At 42.2% G+C, this 26,561-nt stretch overlaps 2 protein-coding genes across 2 annotated transcripts; both read left to right on the forward strand.

Moving 5' to 3' along the window:
• Nucleotides 1–746: 746 nt before the first annotated feature.
• LOC110515087 (zinc finger protein 883) lies at nucleotides 747–5,647 on the forward strand. The gene is made up of 4 exons (XM_036947926.1): nucleotides 747–1,262; nucleotides 2,188–2,285; nucleotides 2,419–2,593; nucleotides 3,468–5,647. Exons 1-4 carry the CDS (start codon nucleotides 1,004–1,006, stop codon nucleotides 4,967–4,969), a joined length of 2,034 nt encoding a protein of 677 aa, XP_036803821.1. The 5' UTR covers nucleotides 747–1,003; the 3' UTR covers nucleotides 4,970–5,647.
• A 3,388-nt stretch (nucleotides 5,648–9,035) lies between these two features.
• LOC118940008 (zinc finger protein 501-like) lies at nucleotides 9,036–24,834 on the forward strand. Its single transcript, XM_036947936.1, has 2 exons — nucleotides 9,036–9,593; nucleotides 22,939–24,834. The coding sequence occupies exons 1-2, from the start codon at nucleotides 9,308–9,310 to the stop codon at nucleotides 24,174–24,176; spliced, it is 1,524 nt and encodes a 507-aa protein (XP_036803831.1). The 5' UTR covers nucleotides 9,036–9,307; the 3' UTR covers nucleotides 24,177–24,834.
• The last annotated feature ends 1,727 nt before the right edge of the window (nucleotides 24,835–26,561 follow it).

A 26,561-nucleotide genomic window follows, 5' to 3' on the forward strand; every position in this document is an offset into this window, starting at 1 on the left:
CCTGTCTAATGGGGAGTGGCGTGCCGTGGGCTTGGGGCCTAATGGGCAGTGGCGTGCCGTGGGCTTGGGGCCTAATGGGCAGTGGCGTGCCGTGGGCTTGGGGCCTAACGGGCAGTGGCGTGCCGTGGGCTTGGGGCCTAATGGGCAGTGGCGTGCCGTGGGCTTGGGGCCTAATGGGCAGTGGCGTGCCATGGGCTTGGGGCCTAATGGGCAGTGGCGTGCCATGGGCTTGGGGCCTAAAGGGCAGTGGCGTGCCCTGGGCTTGGGGCCTAACGGGCAGTGGCATGCCGTGGGCTTGGGGCCTAACGGGCAGTGGCGTGCCATGGGCTTGGGGCCTAATGGGCAGTGGCGTGCCGTGGGCTTGGGGCCTAATGGGCAGTGGCGTGCCGTGGGCTTGGGGCCTAATGGGCAGTGGCGTGCCATGGCTTGGGGCCTAATGGGCAGGTCAGCCCTGGAGGAAAGGATTGTCTGTAAGAGAAAACATAACATCTGGTTGTTTTTAAATTACTTCTCATGACATTGCTTGCCAGAATTAACATTGTAATGGAGATTTTTATTCCAATCTGCGTTTCCCACTCCAGTCAGCAGATGACGATGTGAGTATTTCAGGTGATGCTTCTTGCGTGACGTATAATCTAGTGGACGGAACAGGAGGCTTCTTCGACAGACAAAAGGCTACAGATACAACCGACGCGGTGATTTGCTATCGAACATAAAACTGAAATATTGAAGCTTTTTAGACCAATCTAGTGTAATAATAATAATAAGTAATCAAAGTAAAGTAAGTAAGAAAGTAATAGTGTAATAAGTAATCTTGTGTATATTACTCTTAGTGTTTAGAACACAACTATGTTTCCGTTTCTACTAGTTCATTTAAACGTAATTTGCTTGTTAAATTAGCACATGTTACATTGATACTGCACGAGGCTAATCGCCCGGAGCATGAGGTCACTAAACTAGACGTAGAAAGAAACTGGTGAAAGGAGAGGAAGAAGTTTTCAGGATGATAAAGGAGGAAGAGGAGGCTATCACATTGAAAGAAGAAGAGGATGATATTACAGGGAAAGAGGAAGATGGGAAAGAGGTTGTCAGAGTGGAAAAGGAGGAAGTAGAAGCTTTCAGAATCAAAAAGGAAGAAGGTGCCGTAACATTGAAAGAAGAGAATGTAGTGAAAGAAGAGGAAGAACATTTTGGTGTAAAAGAGGAAGAGGAGGCTATCTCAATAAAAGAGGAGGAGGAGACGGAAGTTCCGATTACCACCAGTGAGTACTGTCTTATAAACAGGGCCTCAAACTATGTTGTTGTTGAATTAATGGGGTTGGTTTAATTTGTTGTCCCAACGGGAATCTATTCCAAAAACTTCGTAAAGTACAAGGTTGCCAACAAACGCGGCATTCAAAGTAGCATGATCAATTCACCGAGCTAACTAACTAGCTGCCGAATAGGCATCAACTCACCACGTAGTTTATTCTTAATGATTGTCCGTAGGCTACCAGAGTGGATTAACGTGGTGAGTGTAAAACGTCTTAAAATAGCCCACTCCCTACCCGGTATCTCATTCTACTGTTATACGACTCTGTATGCGTTGCTTGTTGGCAGCCTTGTTATTTACGAAGTTTTTGGAGCAGATTCCTGTTGGAACGTTCCACAAATTATACCCACCTGAGCTAATGTGAGTACTGTCTTAAACAGGGACACAAACTATGCCGTTGTTGAGCTAATGTGAGTACTGTCTTAAACAGGGACACAAACTAGGCCGTTGTTGAGCTAATGTGTGGTTTTAAAGGGGCATTCTACTGAAGTTCTACACTTGAATATGTTCTTAGGTACTGTAGGAATTGTTAAAGGGTCAATCTGCCATTGGTACATATATTTTTGGGAGACTTTTAAATTAGATGTATTTAATTCTCCATGTGGTCTATATTAAAGTGCACTTAATTTGGTATAACAGGCTTTTAAAATTCACTGTTGGAGCTTCATTTCTACTTAAAATATCAAAGGGGTGAAAAAAAGGCATGCATTTCGTGGAACAACCCTTTTGCATTTGCATCACAAACAATATATATATAAAAAAACATAATTGAGTGGCCAATTTAGGTCCTTTTTAGACATATTAATGGCTCTTGTAAGACCCTATGATTGCAATAAAAAAATCATAAGTTGACTTTGATGTTCTCAATCACACAGGAGAGAGACATGACTATTGTGGATCCTCTAGGGAGCCTCGACAACATCCTGATGCTGACGAGGAAGAGAAGAGTCTCTCCAGATCAGAACACCAGATGGTACAGCTTGATCTGGTCTAGCATACAGCTTGCTCTATCTGAGTCTGGGTCTGGGCTGGGTTTCTGTAAAGCACTTTGTCAACAGTGATATCAGCATCCATAATGATCTGTGTCCCCTCTTTATGGTTACCAGGACAACGCTAGCCCTTCCTCCCTCCTGGAGTCCATGTGTTGTGCCTCTCCTAGTTGCTCCTTACTGCTGGGTATGAAGAGGTTGTCTGTGCTGCTGGTGGACTGCAGGAAAACAACAGGGCTGAGTGGAACTGTGAGAGGAGGAGAAAAGAAAGGATCAGATTTGACACATCAAAGTAAGTGCTGTAGTTTAGTTTGAACAAATACAATAGATCTGCCCACTGGTAGCTGTTCCCAATAGGGCTGTCCCCGACTAATACAAATACAGCTTTGCACACTCTTGGCATTCTCTCAACCATCTTCACCTGGAATGATTTTCCAACCGTCTTGAAGGAGTTCCCACATATGCTGAGCACTTGTTGGCTGCTTTTCCTTCACTCTGCGGTACAACTCATTCCAAACCATCTCAATTGGGTTGAGGTCGGTTGATTGTGGAGGCCAGGTCATCTGATGCAGCACTCCATCACTCTCCTTCTTGGTCCAATAACCCTTACACAGCCTGTAGGTGTGATGGGTCATTGTCCTGTTGAAAAACAAATGATAGTGACTACTAAGCTCAAACCAGATGTGATGGCGTATTGCTGCAGAACATTGTGGTAACCATGCTGATTAATTTCCCCCGGCACAAGGTGCACCTGTGTAATGACCATGCTGCTTAATCAGCTTCTTGATATGCCTGTCAGGTGTGTGGAATATCTTGGCAAAGCGACGTAAACAAATTTGTGCACAAAATCGGAGAGAAATAAAGCTTTCATGCGTATCGAAAAAGTCACATTCTGTATCGTACAGCAAAGGTTATATATACAATCACCTGCATGAAAGGAATCCAGTGATGTCTGTGTCTTGAGTGTCGTAGAACTGTCTAGTTCTTTGTGTTCTAAAACAGAATGAGTAAAATAAGTAATGTAAACATATCATTAATTACCAGGAAGCTGTACCACATTTTGTTTTAAATTTTGAAATGTTTGAGAACTTAAATCTCATAACAAGGCAGTTTTATCATGTTAAGGTTTCATTCAGGTCTCTCTTTAAATAAACACTCTTTGGCAGGAGAAAAAAACAACTCGGAGGAACCAGAGCCAGAGATAGAGATGTCCAAACCAGCAAGACGACACCTCTGCTCCCAGATTGGAAAGAGTTTCATCAAGTTAGGAAACCTGAAAGTTCATGAGCGAATGTACACAGGGGAGCAGCCATACCATTGCGCCCACTGTGGAAAGAGTTTTAAACGGTTAGACACCCTGAAATCTCATGAGCGAACACATACAGGGGAGAAGCCTTTCCATTGCTCCCAGTGTGGAAAGAGTTTTAGCCAGGTAGGAAACCTGAAAACTCATGAGAGAATACACACAGGGGAGAAGCCTTTCCATTGCTTCCAGTGTGGAAAGAGTTTTAGCCACTTAAGAAATCTGAAATCTCATGAGCGAACACACACAGGGGAGAAGCCTTTCCATTGCACCCATTGTGGAAAGAGTTTTAGCCAGTTAGTTAACATGAAAAGACATCAGCGGATACACACGGGAGCAAAGCCACACCATTGCTCCCAGTGTGGAAAGAGGTTTAGCCAGCCAGGAAAGCTGAAAGCTCATGAGCGAATACACACAGGGGAGAAGCCTTTCCATTGCTCCCAGTGTGGAAAGAATTTTATGCGGTTAGACACCCTCAAAACTCATGAGCGAATACACACGGAGGAGAAGCCATACCATTGTGCCCAGTGTGGTGAGAGTTTTAGCCAGTCAGGAATCCTGAAAGATCATGAGCGAACACACACAGGGGAGAAGCCTTTCCATTGCACCCATTGTGGAAAGAGTTTTAGCCAGTTAGTTAACATGAAAAGACATCAGCGGATACACACGGGAGCAAAGCCACACCATTGCTCCCAGTGTGGAAAGAGTTTTAGCCAGGTAGGAAACCTGAAAACTCATGAGCGAACACACACAGGTGAGAAGCCTTTCCATTGCTCCCAGTGTGGAAAGAGTTTTAGCCACTTAAGAAATCTGAAATCTCATGAGCGAACACACACAGGGGAGAAGCCATACCATTGTGCCCAGTGTGGTGAGAGTTTTAGCCAGTCAGGAATCCTGAAAGCTCATGAGCGAACACACACAGGGGAGAAGCCTTTCCATTGCACCCATTGTGGAAAGAGTTTTAGCCAGTTAGTTAACATGAAAAGACATAAGCGGATACACACGGGAGCAAAGCCACACCATTGCTCCCAGTGTGGAAAGAGTTTTAGCCAGGTAGGAAACCTGAAAACTCATGAGCGAACACACACAGGTGAGAAGCCTTTCCATTGCTCCCAGTGTGGAAAGAGTTTTAGCCACTTAAGAAATCTGAAAGCTCATGAGCGAACACATACAGGGGAGAAGCCTTTCAATTGCTCCCAGTGTGCAAAGCGTTTTACCCATTTAGGAAATCTGAAAGAACATGTGAGACTGCACACAGGGGAGAAATCTTACAAGTGCTCAGACTGTGGGAAAACATATTGCTCATCACAGTCACTTAAACGTCATGTGAGAATCCACACAGGAGAAAATAATTACTTATCCTAGTGTGTAAATTGATATTTCACATCACATTGACTTAAAATTCATCAGAGAACATACACAGTGCTCCCATTGTCTTATATTGTTGACTGAGAATGGGTTTACTTGTTTATACCATATGAAATTAAATTAATAATTGTACCAAGTATACTCAAACATATATTTGTATGTTTTTATTAGAAAACATTAATTGAATATGGAGTTGTCAGTTTCAATGTAGGATAGATCAGGTTCCATGTGTTTAAATTGTCATTTTTTAAACTCTGTGTGTGTTTATCTGGGTGTCATTCCTCCAGCACCACAGATTAATTAACAAGTGATATTTGGATGTGATGCATTTGTTCCATTGTTGACATTTGCATTATTGGCCCACTGATGATTTAATGAAATGAAAATGTTCAGACTCTGTAATGGAAAATGTTAATTGTTTGTGTGTCCACATAACTGAGTATGTGACTAACCTTGTGAAACTGTCCAATTATAATCTCCTGTTCTTGGGAGTATCATTCTGTGTTGCAAACCAATTTGCACCTGTGTCCTTGTATGAACAAGGTCCCGCCCAGGAACAGGAAACTATAAAGATATGTGCTCATCACCCAATGCTTCAGGAATTCAGACTGTCTACACTGCGCTGTGTAACTCTGTTATTCTCTCTGAGCTCAGAAATAAAGAATCTTGGTTTGACTTGGACTCCAGCAGATCCTTATTTTATAATATCCATCACAACTCTCCCACGGATTGCTGTTCCATTATTGTCAAAATGAAGAGTTCCTCTTTTGACTTTCCTGGGGGCATTTACATTTACTCCCACTGGTTGAATAAACATTGTTTCCACGTCATTTCAACAAAACAAATCCACGTGATGATGTCAGATCAGTGTCGACAACTGATTGGATTAAAAACGCATCAACATCAGGTATTTTTATTAATTTTTCTAAATCTAACGACAGGTGACATTTTGTGTTTCATCCAACTGGGAACCTAAATCTAACGACAGCTGACATTTTGTGTTTCATCCAACTGGGAACCTAAATCTAACGACAGCTGACATTTTGTGTTTCATCCAACTGGGAACCTAAATCTAACGACAGGTGACATTTTGTGTTTCATCCAACTGGGAACCTAAATCTAACGACAGCTGACATTTTGTGTTTCATCCAACTGGGAACCTAAATCTAACGACAGCTGACATTTTGTGTTTCATCCAACTGGGAACCTAAATCTAACGACAGGTGACATTTTGTGTTGAATGTAACTAGAAACTAGATGTTGAACTGACGTCTGAGCCCAGTGGGCTGGTTTGAATAAGCAGCTAAGTTTCAGTGCAACTTAAAGTATGTCCGTGTTTCTATCAAACACACTGTTAAAGTATGTCAGTGTTTCTATCAAGTAGATAAGCTAAGCTATGTATTTTTTTGCTGTTACATTCTGCATGACTAAATAAGAAATACAAGTTAAATGGGTTTCCATCGCATTTTCAACTCTACTGATGGTTTTAAAAAACTGTTGCGTTATATAGAAAACGCGCTCTTGTCCCCGTGCACTGTAGCCAGCAGCGGGTGATTACAGTGATTATTATGGATAAGAGAGATATTATTTCATTTGTCAAATGGCAGCCAAGCATCGATCATCATGTCACCAGAATAAGACCATCAAAATGTATTGGAAAGGAGCATCAAGCTCATCACGTGCACTTTCACCACCCTGTGAAGTTCATAACTTATTTCATCTGTAGCCTAATAAACGACATGGGTTCCCAAGTCGTAGTGGGAGGACCACACAACATATCATCATGTGACTCCAAGTTAACTAAGATGTGATGGTTATTATATAAATATTTGCTCATAAAGGAGTTTCCACCTCCATTTCTTGCTTATAAATGTTTACTGACACAAAATGATCCCACCATGTCAAACAAACTGACAAATCGTCTGTCAGCATTTATAAAAGTGTACAGGCATATCCTGTTTCCATCAGCCCGGTCATTACTTTTGAAATGGTTGGATCAATATCCACCTTCATGATGTGGATGAAGCCTGATTTGAAATGTCTGAGTAGTTCTATCTGATGTCATAATACACCCCTCTGATAATATTGTTAGGTTCTTATTTTTCAGAGTAATTAACCCAAGGACACTAGAGAAGCTTTAACCAAGTTTAATTCTTCCCAAAGGGTCTGTACAGCTGTATTCAGACAGCAAAACATTTCTCTCCATCACAGTTACACAGAACACATATAACACACAGAACATATAACACACAGAACACATATAACACACAGAACACACAGAACACATATAACACACAGAGCATATAGAACACATTTTTCCCCCACCTTTATTTAACCAGGTAGGCTAGTTGAGAACTAGTTCTCATTTGCAACTGCGACCTGGCCAAGATAAAGCAAAGCAGTGTGACACAGACAACAACACAGAGTTACACATGGATTAATCAATAAACAAGCCAATGACACAAACAAGTCAATGACACAGTAGAGAAAATAAAGTCTGTATACAGTGTGCGCAAAAGGCATGAGGAGGTAGGCAATAAATAGGCCATAGGAGCGAATAATTACAATTTAGCAGATTAACACTGGCGTGATAAATGAGCAGATGATGATGTGCAAGTAGAGATACTGGTCTGCAAATGAGCAGAAAAGTAAATCAAATAAAAAACAGTATGGTAGATTGGGTGGGCTATTTACAGATGGACTGTGTACAGCTGCAGCGATCGGTTAGCTGCTCAGATAGTTGATGTTTAAAGTTGGTGAGGGAAATAAAAGTCTCCAACTTCAGAGATGTTTGCAATTCGTTCCAGTCAGAGGCAGCAGAGAACTGGAAGGAACGGCGGCCAAACGAGGTGTTGGCTTTGGGGATGATCAGTGAGATACACCTGCTGGAACGTGTGCTACGGGTGGGTGTGGTTATCGTGACCAGTGAACTGAGATAAGGCGGAGCTTTACCTAGCATAGACTTATAAATTACCTGGAGCCAGTGGGTCTGGCGACGAATATGTAGCGAGGACCAGCCAACTAGAGCATATACAGTGGGGCAAAAAAGTATTTAGTCAGCCACCGATTGTGCAAGTTTTCACACTTAAAAAGACGAGAGAGGCCTGTAATTTTCATCATAGGTACACTTCAACTACGTCAGACAAAATGAGACAAAGAAAATCCAGAAAATCACATTGTAGGATTTTGAATGAATTTATTTGCAAATTATGGTGGAAAAGTAGTATTATTTTAATAAGTATTATACAGAGTCCCAAAACTTTCTGGAGTTACAGGATGCAAATTTCTATTTGAAAAAGCTAGCCTTTGCTTTCCTGACTGACTGCGTGTATTGGTTCCTAACTTCCCTGAAAAGTTGCATATCGCGGGGACTATTCAATGCTACAGGATGTTTTTGTGCGGGTCGAGGGCAGTCAGGTCTGAAGTGAAAAAGTGAACCAAGGGCTATATCTGTTCTTATTTCTACATGTTTTTGAAAGGTGCACGCTTATTTAAAGAACGACCAGGCACCCTCGACTGACGGGATTTGGTCAATATCCTTCCAGGATACCCGGGCCAGGTCGATTAGAAAGGCCTGCTCGCAGAAGTGTTTTAGGGAGCGTTTGACAGTGATGAGGGGTGGTCGTTTGAGGCAGTGATCCCTGAGATCCTGATTGAAAACACACATTAACACACTACCTATTCAGATAAGTATTTATTCATCGTCCACATATTCATATTGTAATGAAACAGCGGGGAGCAGGTCTTGAACCCTCGACCTTCGAGCCCGAGGACCGTCGCGCTATCGACTGTGCCGCAAAAGCTCGTGCGGCAGGGTCGATTTCCGCGCTTATAAACCCAGGGTCGTTACAATATTAAGCTTCTACGTCTGTGTACAGGGACGTATTAGTTGTAAGACGAAAGAGAAAATATATCAGCTTATTGTTATTAAATTATTATGACGTTCTTTCCAACACAAAAAGTGTCGTGACTATTGTTTCCAAACTGCGTTACCACTCCAGCCAGCAGATGGCGATGAGCATCTTTCAGGTGATGCTTCTTGCGTGACGTATAATGGACTGGACGGGACGCTTCTTCAGGAACAACAACACGGCTACTCTTTCAACCACCTCGGTAGCTTGCTAGCCAACATAAAACTTACAGATTGATGTTTTAGACCATGTTTGTGTACATTCGGCAAACCCAGTGTTTAAAACACATGTCAGCTGACGTATCAACTGGTTAACTTTAATCTAATTTGCCTTTTCAATTTGCAAACGAGTTAAATATTGATACTGAGCCTAGCACTCGGCTAGTCGCTAATGCTAACTAGCTAGTTAACTAACATCCCCGACCATGAGTTCACTAAACTACTATTCCCCTGCTAAAGAAGAGGATGTCTGCTGTACGAAGAAAGAAGCTCTAGAGATGAACATTGTCGTGAAAGAAGAAGAAGAGGTGGATATTACAGTGAAAGGAGAGAAAGAACATTTTAGAATTAAAAAGGAAGCAGAGGAGGCTGTTACAGTGAAAGAAGAGAAAGAACCTTTTATAGAGGAAGAGGATTCTATCTCAATAAAGGTGAAGGAGGAAGAAGTTTTGGGAGTGAAAGAGGAGGAGACAGAAGATCAGATTAACACCAGTGAGTACTGTCTTAAACAGGGGCACAAACTATGCAGTTGTTGAACTAATGTGTGGTTTTAAAGTGGCATTCTACTGAAGTTCTACACTTGAATATGTTGTTCAGTACTGTAGGAATTGTTAAAGGGTCAATCTGCCATTGGTGCATATATTTTAGGGACTTTTCAATTAGATGTATTGAATTCTCCATGTTGTCTATATTAAAGTTCCCCTCATCTAATATAACATACTTTTACAATTCAATATTGGTGCATGATGTCTACTTAAATATCAAAGGGATGCAACAGGCACCCATTTCGTGGAACAACCCTTTAACATTTGCATTTTAGGCCCCGTTTAGAGATATCAATGCCTCTTGTAAGACTCTATGTGATTGTAATAGTAGATCATAAGTTTACCACCTGTTTGATGTTCTCGTTCACACAGGAGAGAGACATGACTATGGTGGATCCTCTGGGGAGCCTCAACAACATCCTGATGCTGACGAGGCAGAGAAGAGTCTCTCCAGATCAGAACACCAGATGGTACAGCTTGGTCTGGTCTAGCATACAGCTTGGTCTGGTCTAGCATACAGCTTGGTCTGGTCTAGCATACAGCTTGATCTGGTCTAGCATACAGCTTGCTCTATCTGGGTCAGGGCTGAGTTTCTGTAAAGGCACTTCATGACAACAGTGACATCAGCATCCATAATGATATGTGTCTGTCTCCCCTCTTTATGGTTACCAGGACAACGCTAGCCCTTCCTCCCTCCCGGAGTCCCCGTGTCGTGCCTCTCCCGGTAGCACCTTACTGCTGGGTATGAAGAGGTTGTCTGTGCTGCTGGTGGACTGCAGGAAAACAACGGGGCTGAGTGGAACTGTGAGAGGAGGAGAAGAGAAGAAAGGATCAGATTTGACACATCAAAGTAAGTGCTGTAGTTTAGTTTGAACAAATTAAATAGATCTGCCATCTAGTATGTTACCAGGACAACCAGCAGAGTTCTGTTAGTTGACATGAAGATGGACTGGTATCTGTTACCAGGTATATTTCCACCACAGTAGACAGAGTTCTGTTAGTTGTGTTAGGTTCTTAAATAAACAAACAGAGTAAATAAACTCAGGGACGGTTGGTAAAGCTTAAACCAAGTTTAAATCACCCATTGGGTCTTACAGCTGCATGAGACAAGCAACCTATTCACACCAGCGCTGGTATTTAACCCTTCCAAGGCTGAGTCTCCTCCTCACATATGGTCAGACCAATACCTCTCTGTTGCTAGGCAGAACTGTAGTGATGACTATTCTTTCTCACGTCATCTGACCTCATCCTCAAATTCCTTCATCCTCCCTTACGCAGAGCTGTCCTGTTGACTCGTACCGGTATGTGACCCCACCCCTCCTTTCCATGTAATCCCTGATGTCTAACAATAACATGTTCTTTCTCACTTCATCTGACCTCATCCTTGAATTCCTTAATCCTCCCTAACTCAGAGCTGTCCTGTTGACTCGTACCGGTCTGTGACCCCACCCCTGCTTTTCATATGAGCCCTGATGTCAATAACATGTTCTGACAGTATTTACATGTCCGACACCTTCTCTCTCTCTCTCTCTCTCTCCCTGATGTCAACAACATGTTCTGACAGTATTTACATGTCCGGCACCTTCTCTCTCTCTCTCCCTGATGTCAACAACATGTTCTGACAGTATTTACACGTTCGGCACCTTCTCTCTCTCTCCCTGATGTCAATAACATGTTCTGACAGTATTTACATGTCCGGTACCTTCTCTCTCTCTCTCCCTGATGTCAACAACATGTTCTGACAGTATTTACATGTCCGGCACCTTCTCTCTCTCTCTCTCTCTCTCCCTGATGTCAACAACATGTTCTGACAGTATTTACACGTCCGGCACCTTCTCTCTCTCTCCCTGGTGTCAACAACATGTTCTGACAGTATTTACGCGTCCGGCACCTTCTCTCTCTCTCCCTGATGTCAACAACATGTTCTGACAGTATTTACACGTCCGGTACCTTCTCTCTCTCTCCCTGATGTCAACAACATGTTCTGACAGTATTTACACGTCCGGTACCTTCTCTCTCTCTCCCTGATGTCAACAACATGTTCTGACAGTATTTACACGTCCGGTACCTTCTCTCTCTCTCTCTCTCCCTGATGTCAACAACATGTTCTGACAGTATTTACATGTCCGGCACCTTCTCTCTCTCTCCCTGATGTCAACAACATGTTCTGACAGTATTTACACGTCCGGTACCTTCTCTCTCTCTCTCTCTCTCCCTGATGTCAACAACATGTTCTGACAGTATTTACACGTCCGGCACCTTCTCTCTCTCTCTCTCCCTGATGTCAACAACATGTTCTGACAGTATTTACATGTCCGGCACCTTCTCTCTCTCTCCCTGATGTCAACAACATGTTCTGACAGTATTTACATGTCCGGCACCTTCTCTCTCTCTCCCTGATGTCAACAACATGTTCTGACAGTATTTACATGTCCGGCACCTTCTCTCTCTCTCTCTCCCGCCGTGACATCATCAAGGATGTTTGAAGTTTATAGGTCAAAACCCATCAGTTGACATGAAGATAGACTGCAAAAATATTTCCTTAAAATCATGATGGGTGTTACATTGCCTGTCCCATTTCCTTAAAAACATGATGGATGTTACATTGCCTGTCCCATTTCCTTATAATCATGATGGGTGTTACATCACCTGTCCCATTTCCTTAAAATCATGATGGGTGTTACATTGCCTGTCCCATTTCCTTAAAAACATGATGGATGTTACATTGCCTGTCCCATTTCCTTAAAATCATGATGGATGTTACATTGCCTGTCCCATTTCCTTTAAATCATGATGGATGTTACATCGCCTGTCCCATTTCCTTAAAATCATGATGGATGTTACATTGCCTGTCCCATTTCCTTAAAAACATGATGGATGTTACATTGCCTGTCCCATTTCCTTATAATCATGATGGATGTTACATTGCCTGTCCCATTTCCTTTAAATCATGATGGATGTTACATCGCCTGTCCCATTTCCTTAAAATCATGATGGATGTTACATTGCCTGTCCCATTTCCTTAAAATCATGATGGATGTTACATTGCCTGTCCCATTTCCTTAAAATCATGATGGATGTTACATTGCCTGTCCCATTTCCTTAAAAACATGATGGATGTTACATTGCCTGTCCCATTTCCTTATAATCATGATGGATGTTACATTGCCTGTCCCATTTCCTTTAAATCATGATGGATGTTACATCGCCTGTCCCATTTCCTTAAAATCATGATGGATGTTACATTGCCTGTCCCATTTCCTTAAAATCATGATGGATGTTACAATGCCTGTCCCATTTCCTTAAAATCATGATGGATGTTACATTGCCTGTCCCATTTCCTTAAAATTTCCTTAAAATTTCCTTAAAATTTCCTTCCTCATGATGGATGTTACATTGCCTGTCCCATTTCCTTAAAATCATGATGGATGTTACATTGCCTGTCCCATTTCCTTAAAATCATGATGGGTGTTACATTGCCTGTCCCATTTCCTTAAAAACATGATAGGTGTTACATTGCCTGTCCCATTTCCTTATAATCATGATGGATGTTACATTGCCTGTCCCATTTACTTAAAATCATGATGGGTGTTACATTGCCTGTCCCATTTCCTTTAAAACATGATGGATGTTACATTGCCTGTCCCATTTCCTTATAATCATGATGGATGTTACATTGCCTGTCCCATTTCCTTATAATCATGATGGATGTTACATTGCCTGTCCCATTTCCTTATAATCATGATGGATGTTACATTGCCTGTCCCATTTCCTTATAATCATGATGGATGTTACATTGCCTGTCCCATTTCCTTATAATCATGATGGATGTTACATTGCCTGTCCCATTTCCTTAAAATCATGATGGATGTTACATTGCCTGTCCCATTTCCTTAAAATCATGATGGATGTTACATTGCCTGTCCCATTTCCTTAAAATCATGATGGGTGTTACATTGCCTGTCCCATTTCCTTAAAATCATGATGATGTTACATTGCCTGTCCCATTTCCTTAAAATCATGATGGATGTTACATTGCCTGTCCCATTTCCTTAAAATCATGATGGATGTTACATTGCCTGTCCCATTTCCTTAAAATCATGATGGGTGTTACATTGCCTGTCCCATTTCCTTAAAATCATGATGGATGTTACATTGCCTGTCCCATTTCCTTATAATCATGATGGATGTTACATTGCCTGTCCCATTTCCTTAAAATCATGATGGATGTTACATTGCCTGTCCCATTTCCTTAAAATCATGATGGATGTTACATTGCCTGTCCCATTTCCTTAAAATCATGATGGATGTTACATTGCCTGTCCCATTTCCTTAAAATCATGATGGATGTTACATTGCCTGTCCCATTTCCTTAAAATCATGATGGGTGTTACATTGCCTGTCCCATTTCCTTAAAATCATGATGGGTGTTACATTGCCTGTCCCATTTCCTTAAAATCATGATGGGTGTTACATTGCCTGTCCCATTTCCTTATAATCATGATGGATGTTACATTGCCTGTCCCATTTCCTTAAAATCATGATGGGTGTTACATTGCCTGTCCCATTTCCTTATAATCATGATGGATGTTACATTGCCTGTCCCATTTCCTTAAAATCATGATGGATGTTACATTGCCTGTCCCATTTCCTTATAATCATGATGGGTGTTACATTGCCTGTCCCATTTCCTTAAAATCATGATGGGTGTTACATTGCCTGTCCCATTTCCTTAAAATCATGATGGGTGTTACATTGCCTGTCCCATTTCCTTATAATCATGATGGATGTTACATTGCCTGTCCCATTTCCTTAAAATCATGATGGGTGTTACATTGCCTGTCCCATTTCCTTATAATCATGATGGATGTTACATTGCCTGTCCCATTTCCTTAAAATCATGATGGATGTTACATTGCCTGTCCCATTTCCTTATAATCATGATGGATGTTACATTGCCTGTCCCAGTCAACCCCCGTATCTTTACCAGACTGTAGAACAGACAAACTAAACTCCAGACCCCTCAATGTGGTCTGTATTGCTTCATTAACATCTGATCTACAGAACTTGTTAAAAAATGGCAATAAAACAAGCGCCGTAAAACAAGCTCTTTAAAAGCCATGAAATAGGCTTATGGTTAGGGGTTAGGGGTTATGGTTAGGGTTAGGGGTTATGGTTATGGTTAGGGGTTAGGGGTTATGGTTAGGGGTTAGGGGTTATGGTTAGGGGTTATGGTTAGGGGTTATGGTTAGGGGTTATGGTTAGGGGTTATGGTTAGGGGTTATGGTTAGGGGTTAGGGGTTAGGGGTTAGGGTTATGGTTAGGGGTTAGGGGTTAGGGTTATGGTTATGGTTAGGGTTATGGTTAGGGGTTAGGGGTTAGGGTTATGGTTAGGGGTTATGGTTAGGGGTTATGGTTAGGGGTTATGGTTAGGGGTTATGGTTAGGGGTTAGGGGTTAGGGTTATGGTTATGGGTTAGGGGTTATGGGTTAGGGGTTATGGTTAGGGTTATGGTTATGGGTTAGGGGTTATGGTTAGGGTTATGGTTAGGGTTATGGTTAGGGGTTATGGTTAGGGGTTATGGTTAGGGTTATGGTTATGGTTATGGGTTAGGGTTAGGGTTATGGTTATGGTTAGGGGTTATGGTTAGGGTTATGGTTAGGGTTAGGGGTTAGGGTTATGGTTAGGGGTTATGGTTAGGGGTTATGGGTTAGGGGTTAGGGGTTATGGTTAGGGGTTATGGTTAGGGGTTATGGTTAGGGGTTATGGTTAGGGGTTAGGGTTAGGGTTAGGGTTATGGTTAGGGGTTATGGTTAGGGGTTATGGGTTAGGGGTTAGGGGTTATGGTTAGGGGTTAGGGGTTATGGTTAGGGTTATGGTTAGGGGTTATGGTTAGGGGTTATGGTTAGGGGTTAGGGGTTAGGGTTATGGTTATGGTTAGGGGTTAGGGGTTAGGGTTATGGTTATGGTTAGGGGTTAGGGGTTATGGTTATGGGTTAGGGGTTATGGTTAGGGTTATGGTTAGGGGTTATGGTTAGGGTTATGGTTAGGGGTTAGGGGTTAGGGTTATGGTTAGGGTTATGGTTATGGGTTAGGGGTTATGGTTATGGTTATGGTTAGGGTTATGGTTAGGGGTTAGGGGTTATGGTTAGGGGTTATGGTTATGGTTATGGTTAGGGGTTATGGTTAGGGGTTATGGGTTAGGGGTTAGGGGTTATGGTTAGGGGTTATGGTTAGGGGTTATGGTTATGGTTAGGGGTTATGGTTAGGGTTATGGGTTAGGGTTATGGTTAGGGGTTATGGTTAGGGGTTAGGGGTTATGGTTAGGGGTTATGGTTAGGGTTATGGTTAGGGGTTATGGTTAGGGGTTATGGTTAGGGGTTAGGGTTAGGGTTATGGTTATGGTTAGGGGTTAGGGGTTAGGGTTATGGTTAGGGGTTAGGGTTATGGTTAGGGGTTATGGTTAGGGGTTAGGGGTTATGGTTAGGGTTATGGTTAGGGGTTATGGTTAGGGGTTATGGTTAGGGGTTATGGTTAGGGGTTAGGGTTATGGTTAGGGTTTAGGGTTAGGGTTAGGGGTTATGGTTATGGTTATGGTTAGGGGTTATGGTTAGGGGTTAGGGGTTAGGGGTTATGGTTATGGTTAGGGGTTATGGTTAGGGGTTATGGTTAGGGTTATGGTTAGGGGTTATGGTTAGGGGTTATGGTTAGGGGTTAGGGGTTAGGGTTATGGTTAGGGGTTAGGGGTTAGGGGTTATGGTTATGGTTAGGGGTTATGGTTATGGTTATGGTTAGGGGTTATTGTTAGGGGTTATGGTTAGGGGTTAGGGTTATGGTTAGGGGTTAGGGGTTATGGTTAGGGGTTATGGTTAGGGGTTAGGGTTAGGGTTATGGTTAGGGGTTATGGTTAGGGGTTATGGTTAGGGGTTAGGGTTATGGTTAGGGGTTAGGGGTTATGGTTAGGGGTTAGGGGTTATGGTTAGGGGTTATGGTTAGGGTTAGGGGTTATGGTTATGGTTAGGGGTTATGGTTAGGGGTTATGGTTAGGGGTTAGGGTTATGGTTAGGGGTTAGGGGTTAGGGGTTATGGTTATGGTTAGGGGTTATGGTTAGGGTCATGGTTAGGGTTAGGGGTTATGGTTATGGTTAGGGGTTATGGTTAGGGGTTATGGTTAGGGGTTATGGTTAGGGGTTATGGTTATGGTTATGGGTTAGGGGTTATGGTTATGGTTAGGGGTTAGGGGTTAGGGTTATGGTTATGGGTTAGGGGTTATGGTTAGGGTCATGGTTATGGTTATGGGTTAGGGGTTATGGTTATGGTTATGGGTTAGGGGTTATGGTTATGGTTAGGGGTTAGGGGTTAGGGTTATGGTTATGGGTTAGGGGTTATGGTTAGGGTCATGGTTATGGTTATGGGTTAGGGGTTATGGTTAGGGTCATGGTTAGGGTTATGGTTATGGTTATGGTTAGGGGTTATGGTTAGGGTTAGGGTTATGGGTTAGGGTTAGGGTTAGGGTTATGGTTAGGGTTAGGGTTAGGGTTATGGTTAGGGGTTAGGGTTATGGTTAGGGGTTAGGGTTATGGTTAGGGGTTAGGGTTATGGTTAGGGTTAGTGGTTAGGGTTAGGGTTATGGTTAGGGGTTATGGTTAGGGGTTAGGGTTAGGGTTATGGTTAGGGGTTATGGTTAGGGGTTAGGGGTTATGGGTTAGGGGTTAGGGGTTATGGTTAGGGTTAGGGTTATGGTTAGGGGTTAGGGTTATGGTTAGGGGTTAGGGTTATGGTTAGGGTTAGTGGTTAGGGTTAGGGTTATGGTTAGGGGTTATGGTTAGGGGTTAGGGGTTATGGTTAGGGTTAGGGTTAGGGTTATGGTTAGGGGTTAGGGGTTAGGGTTATGGTTAGGGGTTAGGGGTTATGGTTAGGGGTTAGGGGTTATGGTTAGGGTTATGGTTAGGGGTTATGGTTAGGGGTTATGGTTAGGGGTTATGGTTAGGGGTTAGGGGTTATGGTTAGGGTTAGGGGTTAGGGGTTATGGGTTATGGTTAGGGGTTAGGGGTTATGGTTAGGGGTTATGGTTTGGGTTATGGTTAGGGGTTATGGTTAGGGGTTAGGGGTTATGGTTAGGGGTTAGGGTTAGGGGTTAGGGGTTATGGGTTATGGTTAGGGGTTATGGTTAGGGTTATGGTTATGGGTTAGGGGTTATGGTTAGGGTTATGGTTAGGGTTATGGTTATGGTTATGGTTAGGGGTTAGGGTTATGGTTAGGGGTTATGGTTAGGGTTATGGTTAGGGTTAGGGGTTAGGGTTAGGGTTATGGTTATGGTTAGGGGTTAGGGTTATGGTTATGGTTATGGTTAGGGGTTAGGGTTAGGGTTAGGGGTTATGGTTATGGTTAGGGTTAGGGGTTAGGGTTATGGTTAGGGTTAGGGTTATGGTTAGGGTTAGGGTTATGAAATAGGACTGAATGAAAAGCTTTTCTTGTGAGACTTGGCCTCCGTCTCTAATGGACAAAATGTATTACATTTCCTACTCTAACAGGTCAAATGAACTCCAACATACATATACTATATAGACCTTAACAGAACATGGTTTAATATATATATACTATATAGACCTTAAAGAACATGGTTTAATATATATATACTATATAGACCTTAAAGAACATGGTTTAATATATATACTATATAGACCTTAAAGAACATGGTTTAATATATATATACTATATAGACCTTAAAGAACATGGTTTAATATATATATACTATATAGACCTTAAAGAACATGGTTTAATATATATATACTATATAGACCTTAAAGAACATGGTTTAATATATATATATACTATATAGACCTTAAAGAACATGGTTTCATATATATATACTATATAGACCTTAACAGAACATGGTTTCATATATATATACTATATAGACCTTAAAGAACATGGTTTAATATATATACTATATAGACCTTAAAAAACATGGTTTAATATATATATACTATATAGACCTTAAAGAACATTGTTTCATTTGGAAATGACTCACTTTATTGTTCATGTTTCTGACATCAGTGTGCTGCTTACAGTTTAGCTTCCTCCTCTATCCCCATAATGGACTCAAACTAGTGATCCTCTGCTTCTCATCACATGTGACCGCTCTCCTTGACAATGAACCGATGGAGCTATAGAAAAGGTACCAGTTGGACAGCTCCATCTGTGACATTTCAAGCTGTGGAGTGAGTTTAAAAAGGTACCAGTTGGACAGCTCCATCTGTGACGTTTCAAGCTGTGGAGTGAGTTTAAAAAGGTACCAGTTGGACAGCTCCATCTGTGACGTTTCAAGCTGTGGAGTGAGTTTAAAAAGGTACCAGTTGGACAGCTCCATCTGTGACGTTTCAAGCTGTGGAGTGAGTTTATGGCACGTTCTCACCTCCGTTACACATGTTCAGGTTGACTTTCCCACAGAATCGACCATATATACAGTACCAGTCAACAGTTAGGACACAACTACTCATTCAAGGGGTTTTCTTCGTTTTTACTATTTTATAAATTGTAGAATAGTAGTGAAGACATCAAAACTATGAAATAACACTTATGGAATCATACAGTAACCAAAAGTGTTAAACAAATTATTCAAAGTAGCCACCCTTTGCCTTGCACACTCTTGGCCTTCTCTCAACCAGCTTCATGAGGAAGTCACCTGGAATGCATTTCAATTAATTAACAGATGTGCCTTGGTAATTTGTGGAATTTCTTTCCTTCTTAATGCGTTTGAGCCAATCAGTTGTGTTGTGACAAGGTAGGGTGGTGTATAGAAGACCAAGTCCATATTATGGCAAGAACAGTTCAAATAAGCAAAGAGAAACGACAGTCCATCATTACTTTTAAGACATGAAGGTCAATCAAGAAAATTACGAACTTCGAAAGTTTCTTCAAGTGCAGTCGCAAAAACAATCAGGCGCTATGATGAAACTGGCTCTCATGAGGACCTCCACAGGAAAGGAAGACCCAGAGTTACCTCTGCTATGAGGAAACTGGCTCTCATGAGGACCTCCACAGGAAAGGAAGACCCAGAGTTACCTCTGCTATGAGGAAACTGGCTCTCATGAGGACCTCCACAGGAAAGGAAGACCCAGAGTTACCTCTGCTATGATGAAACTGGCTCTCATGAGGACCTCCACAGGAAAGGAAGACCCAGAGTTACCTCTGCTGCAAAGGATCATTTTGTTAGAGTTACCAGCCTCAGAAATTGCAGCCCAAATAAAAGCTTCAGAGTTCAAGTAACAGACACATTCTCAACAACATCTGTTCAGAGGAGACTGCGTGAATCAGGCCTTCGTGGTCGAATTGCTGCAAAGAAACTACTACTAAAGGACACCAATAATAAGAAGAGACTTGCTTGGGCCAAGAAACACGAGCAATAAACCTTAGACCTATGTAAATCTGTCCTTTGGTCTGATGAATCCAAATTTGAGATTGGGTTCAAACCGCCACGTCTTTGTGAGACGCAGAGTAGAATGATCTCTGCATGCGTGGTTCCCACCGTGAAGCATGGAGGAGGGGGTGTGATGGTGTGGGGGTGCTTTGCTGATGACACTGTCAATGATTTTTTAGAATTCATTGCACACTTAACCAGGTTGGCTACCACAGCGATACACCACCCCGTCTGGTTTTGGCTTAGTGGGACTATCATTTGTTTTTCAATGGGACAATGACCCAAAACACACCTCCAGGCTGTGTAAGGGCAATTTGACCAACGAGAGTGATTGAATGCTGCATCAGATGTCTTGGCCTCCACAATCACCCAACCTCAACCCATTTGAGATGAAGTGAAGGAAAGCAACCAATAAGTGCTTAACATATGTGGGAACTCCTTCAAGACGTTTGTAAAAAAGCATTTCAGGTGAAGCTGGTTGAGAGAATGCCAAGAGCGTGCAAAGCTGTCATCAAGGCAAAGGGGGGCTACTTTGAATAATCTCAAATATACTTTGATTTGTTTAACACTTTTTTGGTTTCTACATGATTCTGTATGTGTTACTTCGTAGTTTTGATGTCTTCACCATTATTCTACAATGTGGAAAATAGCAAAAAAGAAAAACCCTTGAATGAGGAGGTGTGTCCAACCTTTTGACTGGTACTATATACAGTGGAGGTCAGAAGTTTACATACAATTTAGCCAATCTTACCTGCCTAACCACTACTTACCTAATTTAGCACCACCTAGTGCCCTAACCAAAATACAGGGGGGGGGGGGGGGGCAACAACCTCACACAGAACCTACCTAGTTGCTCCCATCTACAACTAACATAATACATACCAACTGCCTGAGAAACAACCAACATATGCTATAACCATCAGCCTCCTCTCTCAGCAATCATCTTTCTTCAATGATCTCTCAGCAATCATCTTTCTTCAATGAGCTCTCAGCAATAATCTTTCTTCAATGAGCTCTCAGCAATCATCTTTCTTCAATGAGCTCTCAGCAATCATCTTTCTTCAATGAGCTCTCAGCAATCATCTTTCTTCAATGATCTCTCTTCCAAACAGAACAATGGCTTTCATATAGCTTCTGAAGGAATGGGTAATTGGAGACAGCTGCATCTTGACAAGGGGGCGGGGTCAGTTCCAATTAGCCATGGAGTCGACCAATCAGCTGCTTAGAGGATTTCAGGAAGCCGTCCTGAAACACACATAACAAACCACAACCCAGAAACTGGGGAACGTAACAATCACCACTTTATTTTAAGAATGTGAAATGTCAGAATAATAGTCACATTCCCAGTGGGTCAGAAGTTTACATGCACTCAATTAGTATTTGGTAGCATTGCCTTTAAATAGTTTTTCTTGGGTCACATGTTTCAGGTAGCCTTCCACAAGCTTCCCACAATAAGTTGAGTGAATTTTGGCCCATTCCTCCTGCCAGAGCGGGTGTAACAGAGACAGGTTTGTAGGCCTCCTTGCTCGCACACACTTTTTCAGTTCTGCCCACAAATGTTCTATAGGATTGAGGTCAGGGCTTTGTGATGGCCACTCCAATACCTTGAATTTGTTGTCCTTAAGCCATTTTGCCACACCTTTGGAAGTATGTTTGGGGTCGTCGTCCATTTTGGAAGATCCGTTTGCCACCAAGCTTTAACATCCTGATTGATGTCTTGAGATGCTACTTCAATATATCCACATAATTGTCCTGCCTCATGATGCCATCTATTTTGTGAAGTTCACCAGTCCCTCCTGCAGCGAAGCACCCCCACAACATGATGCTGCCACCCCCCGCGCTTCACAGTTGGGATGGTGTTGTTCGGCTTGCAAGCCCCCCCCTTTTTTCCTCCAAACGCAACGATGGTCATTATGGCCAAACGGTTCTACTTTTGTTTCATCAGACCAGAGGACATTTCTCCAAAATGTACGACCTGTTTCGCAGCCGGCCATGACCGGGAGAGCCATGAGGTGACGCACAATTGGCCAACAACCAGCGTCGTCCTGGTTGGGGGAGGGTTTGCCCAGTTGGGGTGTCCTTGTCCCATCACGCTCTAGCGACTCCTGTGGCGGCTGGGCACATGCACGCTGTCACGGTCGCCAGGTGTACAGTGTTTCCTCCAACACGTTGGTGTGGCTGGCTTCCGGGTTGGCTCTTGACGTTCGCCTCTCCCGAGATATTACAGGAGTTGCAGCGAGGAGACAAGACTGTAAACTAGCAATTTACAAAAAAGTTGTTTATAATAATACATATTTTAATCTGCCCCAAATATTTCATTATTTTTACTTTACCCGAAATATCATGACATTAGTGATTAGTCAAAATGTTAAAGATTTGTGAACAGCAATGTGTCGAACCCTTGAGACAACGGGGAGATGTTACTGATGTGCTTTGTGTCTGTCTCCAATGTAAAACATATTTTGGACTTCCAAACCAAATTACTTCTCTACTTATTTTAGGTTTAAGGAAGTGTGTAGGTCACATTCTGTATCATACAGCTATGAGGGTTATATATTTAGAACCACCTGTTCAATAGGAATCCAGCGACGTCTGTGTCTTCAGTGTCCTAGAACTGTCTAGTTTTTTGTTTTCTGACTTCTAAAACAGAATGAATAAGTAATGTAAACTAAACAAATTACTAGGAAGCTCTACAACATAATCTGCTTTAAAATCACACCAAGATTGTTTTAAATTATGAAATGTTTGAAAAATGGCCTAGCTTCAGGTTATTGAGGGATCTGATTTGGATTAAACCTCATTGCAAGGCGGTTTTATCATGTGGAGGTTTCATTCAGGGCTCTCTTTAAATAAACACTGTCTTTGGCAGGAGAAAAACCAAACTCGGGGGAACAAGAGACATCCAAACCAGCAAGACGACACCTCTGCTCCCAGATTGGAAAGAGTTTTACCAAGTTAGGAAGCCTGAAAGCTCATGAGCGAATACACTCAGGGGAGAAGCCTTACCACTGCTACCATTGTGGAACTAGGTTTACCAAGTTAGGAAGCCTGAAAAGACATGAGAGGATACACACCGAAGCGAAGCCTTTCCATTGCACCCTGTGTGGAACGAGTTTTAACCTTTTAGGAAATCTGAAAAGACACGAGAGAATACATACAGGGGAGAAGCCTTTCCATTGTGCCCAGTGTGGAAAGCGTTTTAGCTTGTTAGGGAACCTGCAATCTCATGAGCGAATACACACAGGGGAGAAGCCATACCATTGCGCCCAGTGTGGAAATAGTTTTAGCGAATTAGGACACCTGAAAGTGCATGAGCGAATCCACACAGGTGAGAAGCCTTACAAATGCTCCCAGTGTGTAAAGAGATTTAGCCACTTAGGAAACCTGAATGAACACATGAGACTGCACACAGGAGAGAAGCCTTACCACTGCATCCAGTGTGGAAAGGGATTTAGCCACTTAGGAAGCCTGAAAGCTCATGAGCGAATACACACAGGGGAGAAGCCTTTCCATTGCACCCATTGTGGAAAGAGTTTTAGCCAGTTAGTTAACATGAAAAGACATCAGCGGATACACACGGGAGCAAAGCCACACCATTGCTCCCAGTGTGGAAAGAGGTTTAGCCAGCCAGGAAAGCTGAAAGCTCATGAGCGAATACACACAGGGGAGAAGCCTTTCCATTGCTCCCAGTGTGGAAAGAGTTTTATGCGGTTAGACACCCTCAAAACTCATGAGCGAATACACACGGGGGAGAAGCCATACCATTGTGCCCAGTGTGGTGAGAGTTTTAGCCAGTCAGGAATCCTGAAAGCTCATGAGCGAACACACACAGGTGAGAAGCCTTTCCATTGCTCCCAGTGTGGAAAGAGTTTTAGCCACTTAAGAAATCTGAAAGCTCATGAGCGAACACATACAGGGGAGAAGCCTTTCAATTGCTCCCAGTGTGCAAAGCGTTTTACCCATTTAGGAAATCTGAAAGAACATGTGAGACTGCACACAGGGGAGAAATCTTACAAGTGCTCAGACTGTGGGAAAACATATTGCTCATCACAGTCACTTAAACGTCATGTGAGAATCCACACAGGAGAAAATAATTACTTATCCTAGTGTGTAAATTGATATTTCACATCACATTGACTTAAAATTCATCAGAGAACATACACAGTGCTCCCATTGTCTTATATTGTTGACTGAGAATGGGTTTACTTGTTTATACCATATGAAATTAAATTAATAATTGTACCAAGTATACTCAAACATATATTTGTATGTTTTTATTAGAAAACATTAATTGAATATGGAGTTGTCAGTTTCAATGTAGGATAGATCAGGTTCCATGTGTTTAAATTTTAAGTTAAGTTTATCTGGGTGTCATTCCTCCAGCACCACAGATTAATTAACAAGTGATATCTGGATGTGATGCATTTGTTCCATTGTTGACATTTGCATTGTAGCCCACTGATGATTTAATGAAATGAAAATGTTCAGACTCTGTAATGGAAAATGTTAGTTGTTTGTGTGTCCACATAACTGAGTATGTGACTAACCTTGTGAAACTGTCCTATTATAATCTCCTGTTCTTGGGAGTATCATCCTGTGTTGCAAACCAATTTGCACCTGTGTCCTTGTATGAATAAAGTCCCGCCCAGGAACAGGAAACTATAAAGATATGTGCTAATCACTCAATGCTTCAGGAATTCAGGCTGTCTACACTGCGCTGTGTAACTGTTATTCTCTCTGAGCTCAGAAATAAAGAATCTTGGTTTGACTTGGACTCCAGCAGATCATTATTTTATAATATCTAACACAACTCTCCCAAGGATTGCTGTTAAGTAATGTAAACATTGCAGTAATTACAAGGAAGCTCTACATTGGTTTTAAAATCACACTAAGATTGTTAAAACCGGCCTCAGGTTATTGAGAGATCTGATTTAGGATTTACCCTCGCAGCAAGGTTGTTTTATCATGTGGTTTCATTCTGGTCTCTATTTAAAAATAACACTGTCTTTGGCAGGAGAAAGACCAGACACAGAGGATCCAGAGCCAGGGACGTCCAAACCAGCAAGAAGACACCAGTACTCCCACTGTAGAAAGGGTTGTAACCGGTTATGGGCTTTGAAACAACTTGAGAAAATACACACAGGGGAGAAGCCTTACCACTGCTCCCAATGTGGAAAGAATTTTAACGATTTAGGGAACTTGAAACAACATGAGAGAATACACACAGGGGAGAAGCCTTACCACTGCTCCCATTGTGGAAAGTGTTTCAACCAGTCAGGGCAGCTGAATCGACATGAGAGAATACACACAGGAGAGAAGCCGTACTACTGCTCCAAGTGTGGAAAGAGTTTCAAACGACCTTGTCATCTGAAACGGCATGAGAGTATACACACAGGGGAGAAGCCTTACCACTGCTCCCAATGTTTAAATAGTTTCAAAGGTCCTTGTCATCTGAAACGGCATGAGAGAATACACACAGGGGAAGAGCCTTACCACTGCTCCCAGTGTGGAAAGAGTTTCAAACGGCCTTGTCATCTGAAACGCCATGAGAGAATACACACAGGGGAGAAGCCTTATCACTGCTCACAGGGTGCAAAGCGTTTGCCCATTTACGAAGCCTGAAGGAACAGATGAGACCTCACACAGGGCGGAGAATGCTTACAAAAGCCCAGACTGTGGGAAAACATATTACTCATCACAGTCACTTAAATGTCATGAGATAATCCACACAGAAGAGAATAATTACTTGTATATTGATATTTCACATCTCATTGACTTAAAATTCATCAGAGAACATAGAACAGAGAACCCGTTGTCTTATATTGTTGACTGACAATGTGTTTACCTGTCTTTACCAGATGAAATTAAATGGTACAGGGTATACTCAAACATATATTTGTTTGTTTCTATTAGAAGACATGAAGTGAATATGGAGGCTGTCAGTTTGAATATAAAGAAGATCAGGTTCCTTCTTTTAAACTGTCCTTTTTTAAACTCTTTGTGTTTATCTGGGTGTGTCATTCCTCCAGCACTACAGATAATCAAGTGATATTTGGATGTGATGCATTAGTTCCATTGTTGACATTTGCATTGTTGGCCCACTGATGATTTAATGAAATGAAAATGTTCAGACTCTGTAATGGAAAATGTTAGTTGTTTGTGTGTCCACATAACTGAGTATGTGACTAACCTTGTGAAATGTATTATAATCTCCTGTTCTTGGGAGTATCATTCTGTGTTGCAAAACAGCTGCACCTGCATCCTTGTATGAATAAAGTCCCGCCCAGGAACAGGAAACTATAAAGATATGTGCTCATCACCCAATGCTTCAGGAATTCAGACTGTCTACACTGCGCTGTGTAACTCTGTTATTCTCTCTGAGCTCAGAAATAAAGAATCTTGGTTTGACTTGGACTCCAGCAGATCCTTATTTTATAATATCCACCACAACTCTCCCACAGATTGCTGTGTATTATTGTCTCAATGAAGAGT

The sequence above is a fragment of the Oncorhynchus mykiss genome, chromosome 17 (assembly GCF_013265735.2).
Source record: "Oncorhynchus mykiss isolate Arlee chromosome 17, USDA_OmykA_1.1, whole genome shotgun sequence".
NCBI lineage: Eukaryota > Metazoa > Chordata > Actinopteri > Salmoniformes > Salmonidae > Oncorhynchus > Oncorhynchus mykiss.

What these genes read in the sequence shown, in the direction of transcription:
- LOC110515087 (XM_036947926.1), top strand. Translation starts at nt 1,004, where the DNA reads ATGATAAAGGAGGAAGAGGAGGCTATCACATTGAAAGAAGAAGAGGAT. An exon ending in GGAAGTTCCGATTACCACCA is followed by an intron (nt 1,263 to 2,187) that starts GTGAGTACTGTC and finishes TCAATCACACAG; the next exon opens with GAGAGAGACATGACTATTGT. An exon ending in ATCAGATTTGACACATCAAA is followed by an intron (nt 2,594 to 3,467) that starts GTAAGTGCTGTA and finishes ACTCTTTGGCAG; the next exon opens with GAGAAAAAAACAACTCGGAG.
- LOC118940008 (XM_036947936.1), top strand. Translation starts at nt 9,308, where the DNA reads ATGAGTTCACTAAACTACTATTCCCCTGCTAAAGAAGAGGATGTCTGC. An exon ending in AGAAGATCAGATTAACACCA is followed by an intron (nt 9,594 to 22,938) that starts GTGAGTACTGTC and finishes TGTCTTTGGCAG; the next exon opens with GAGAAAAACCAAACTCGGGG.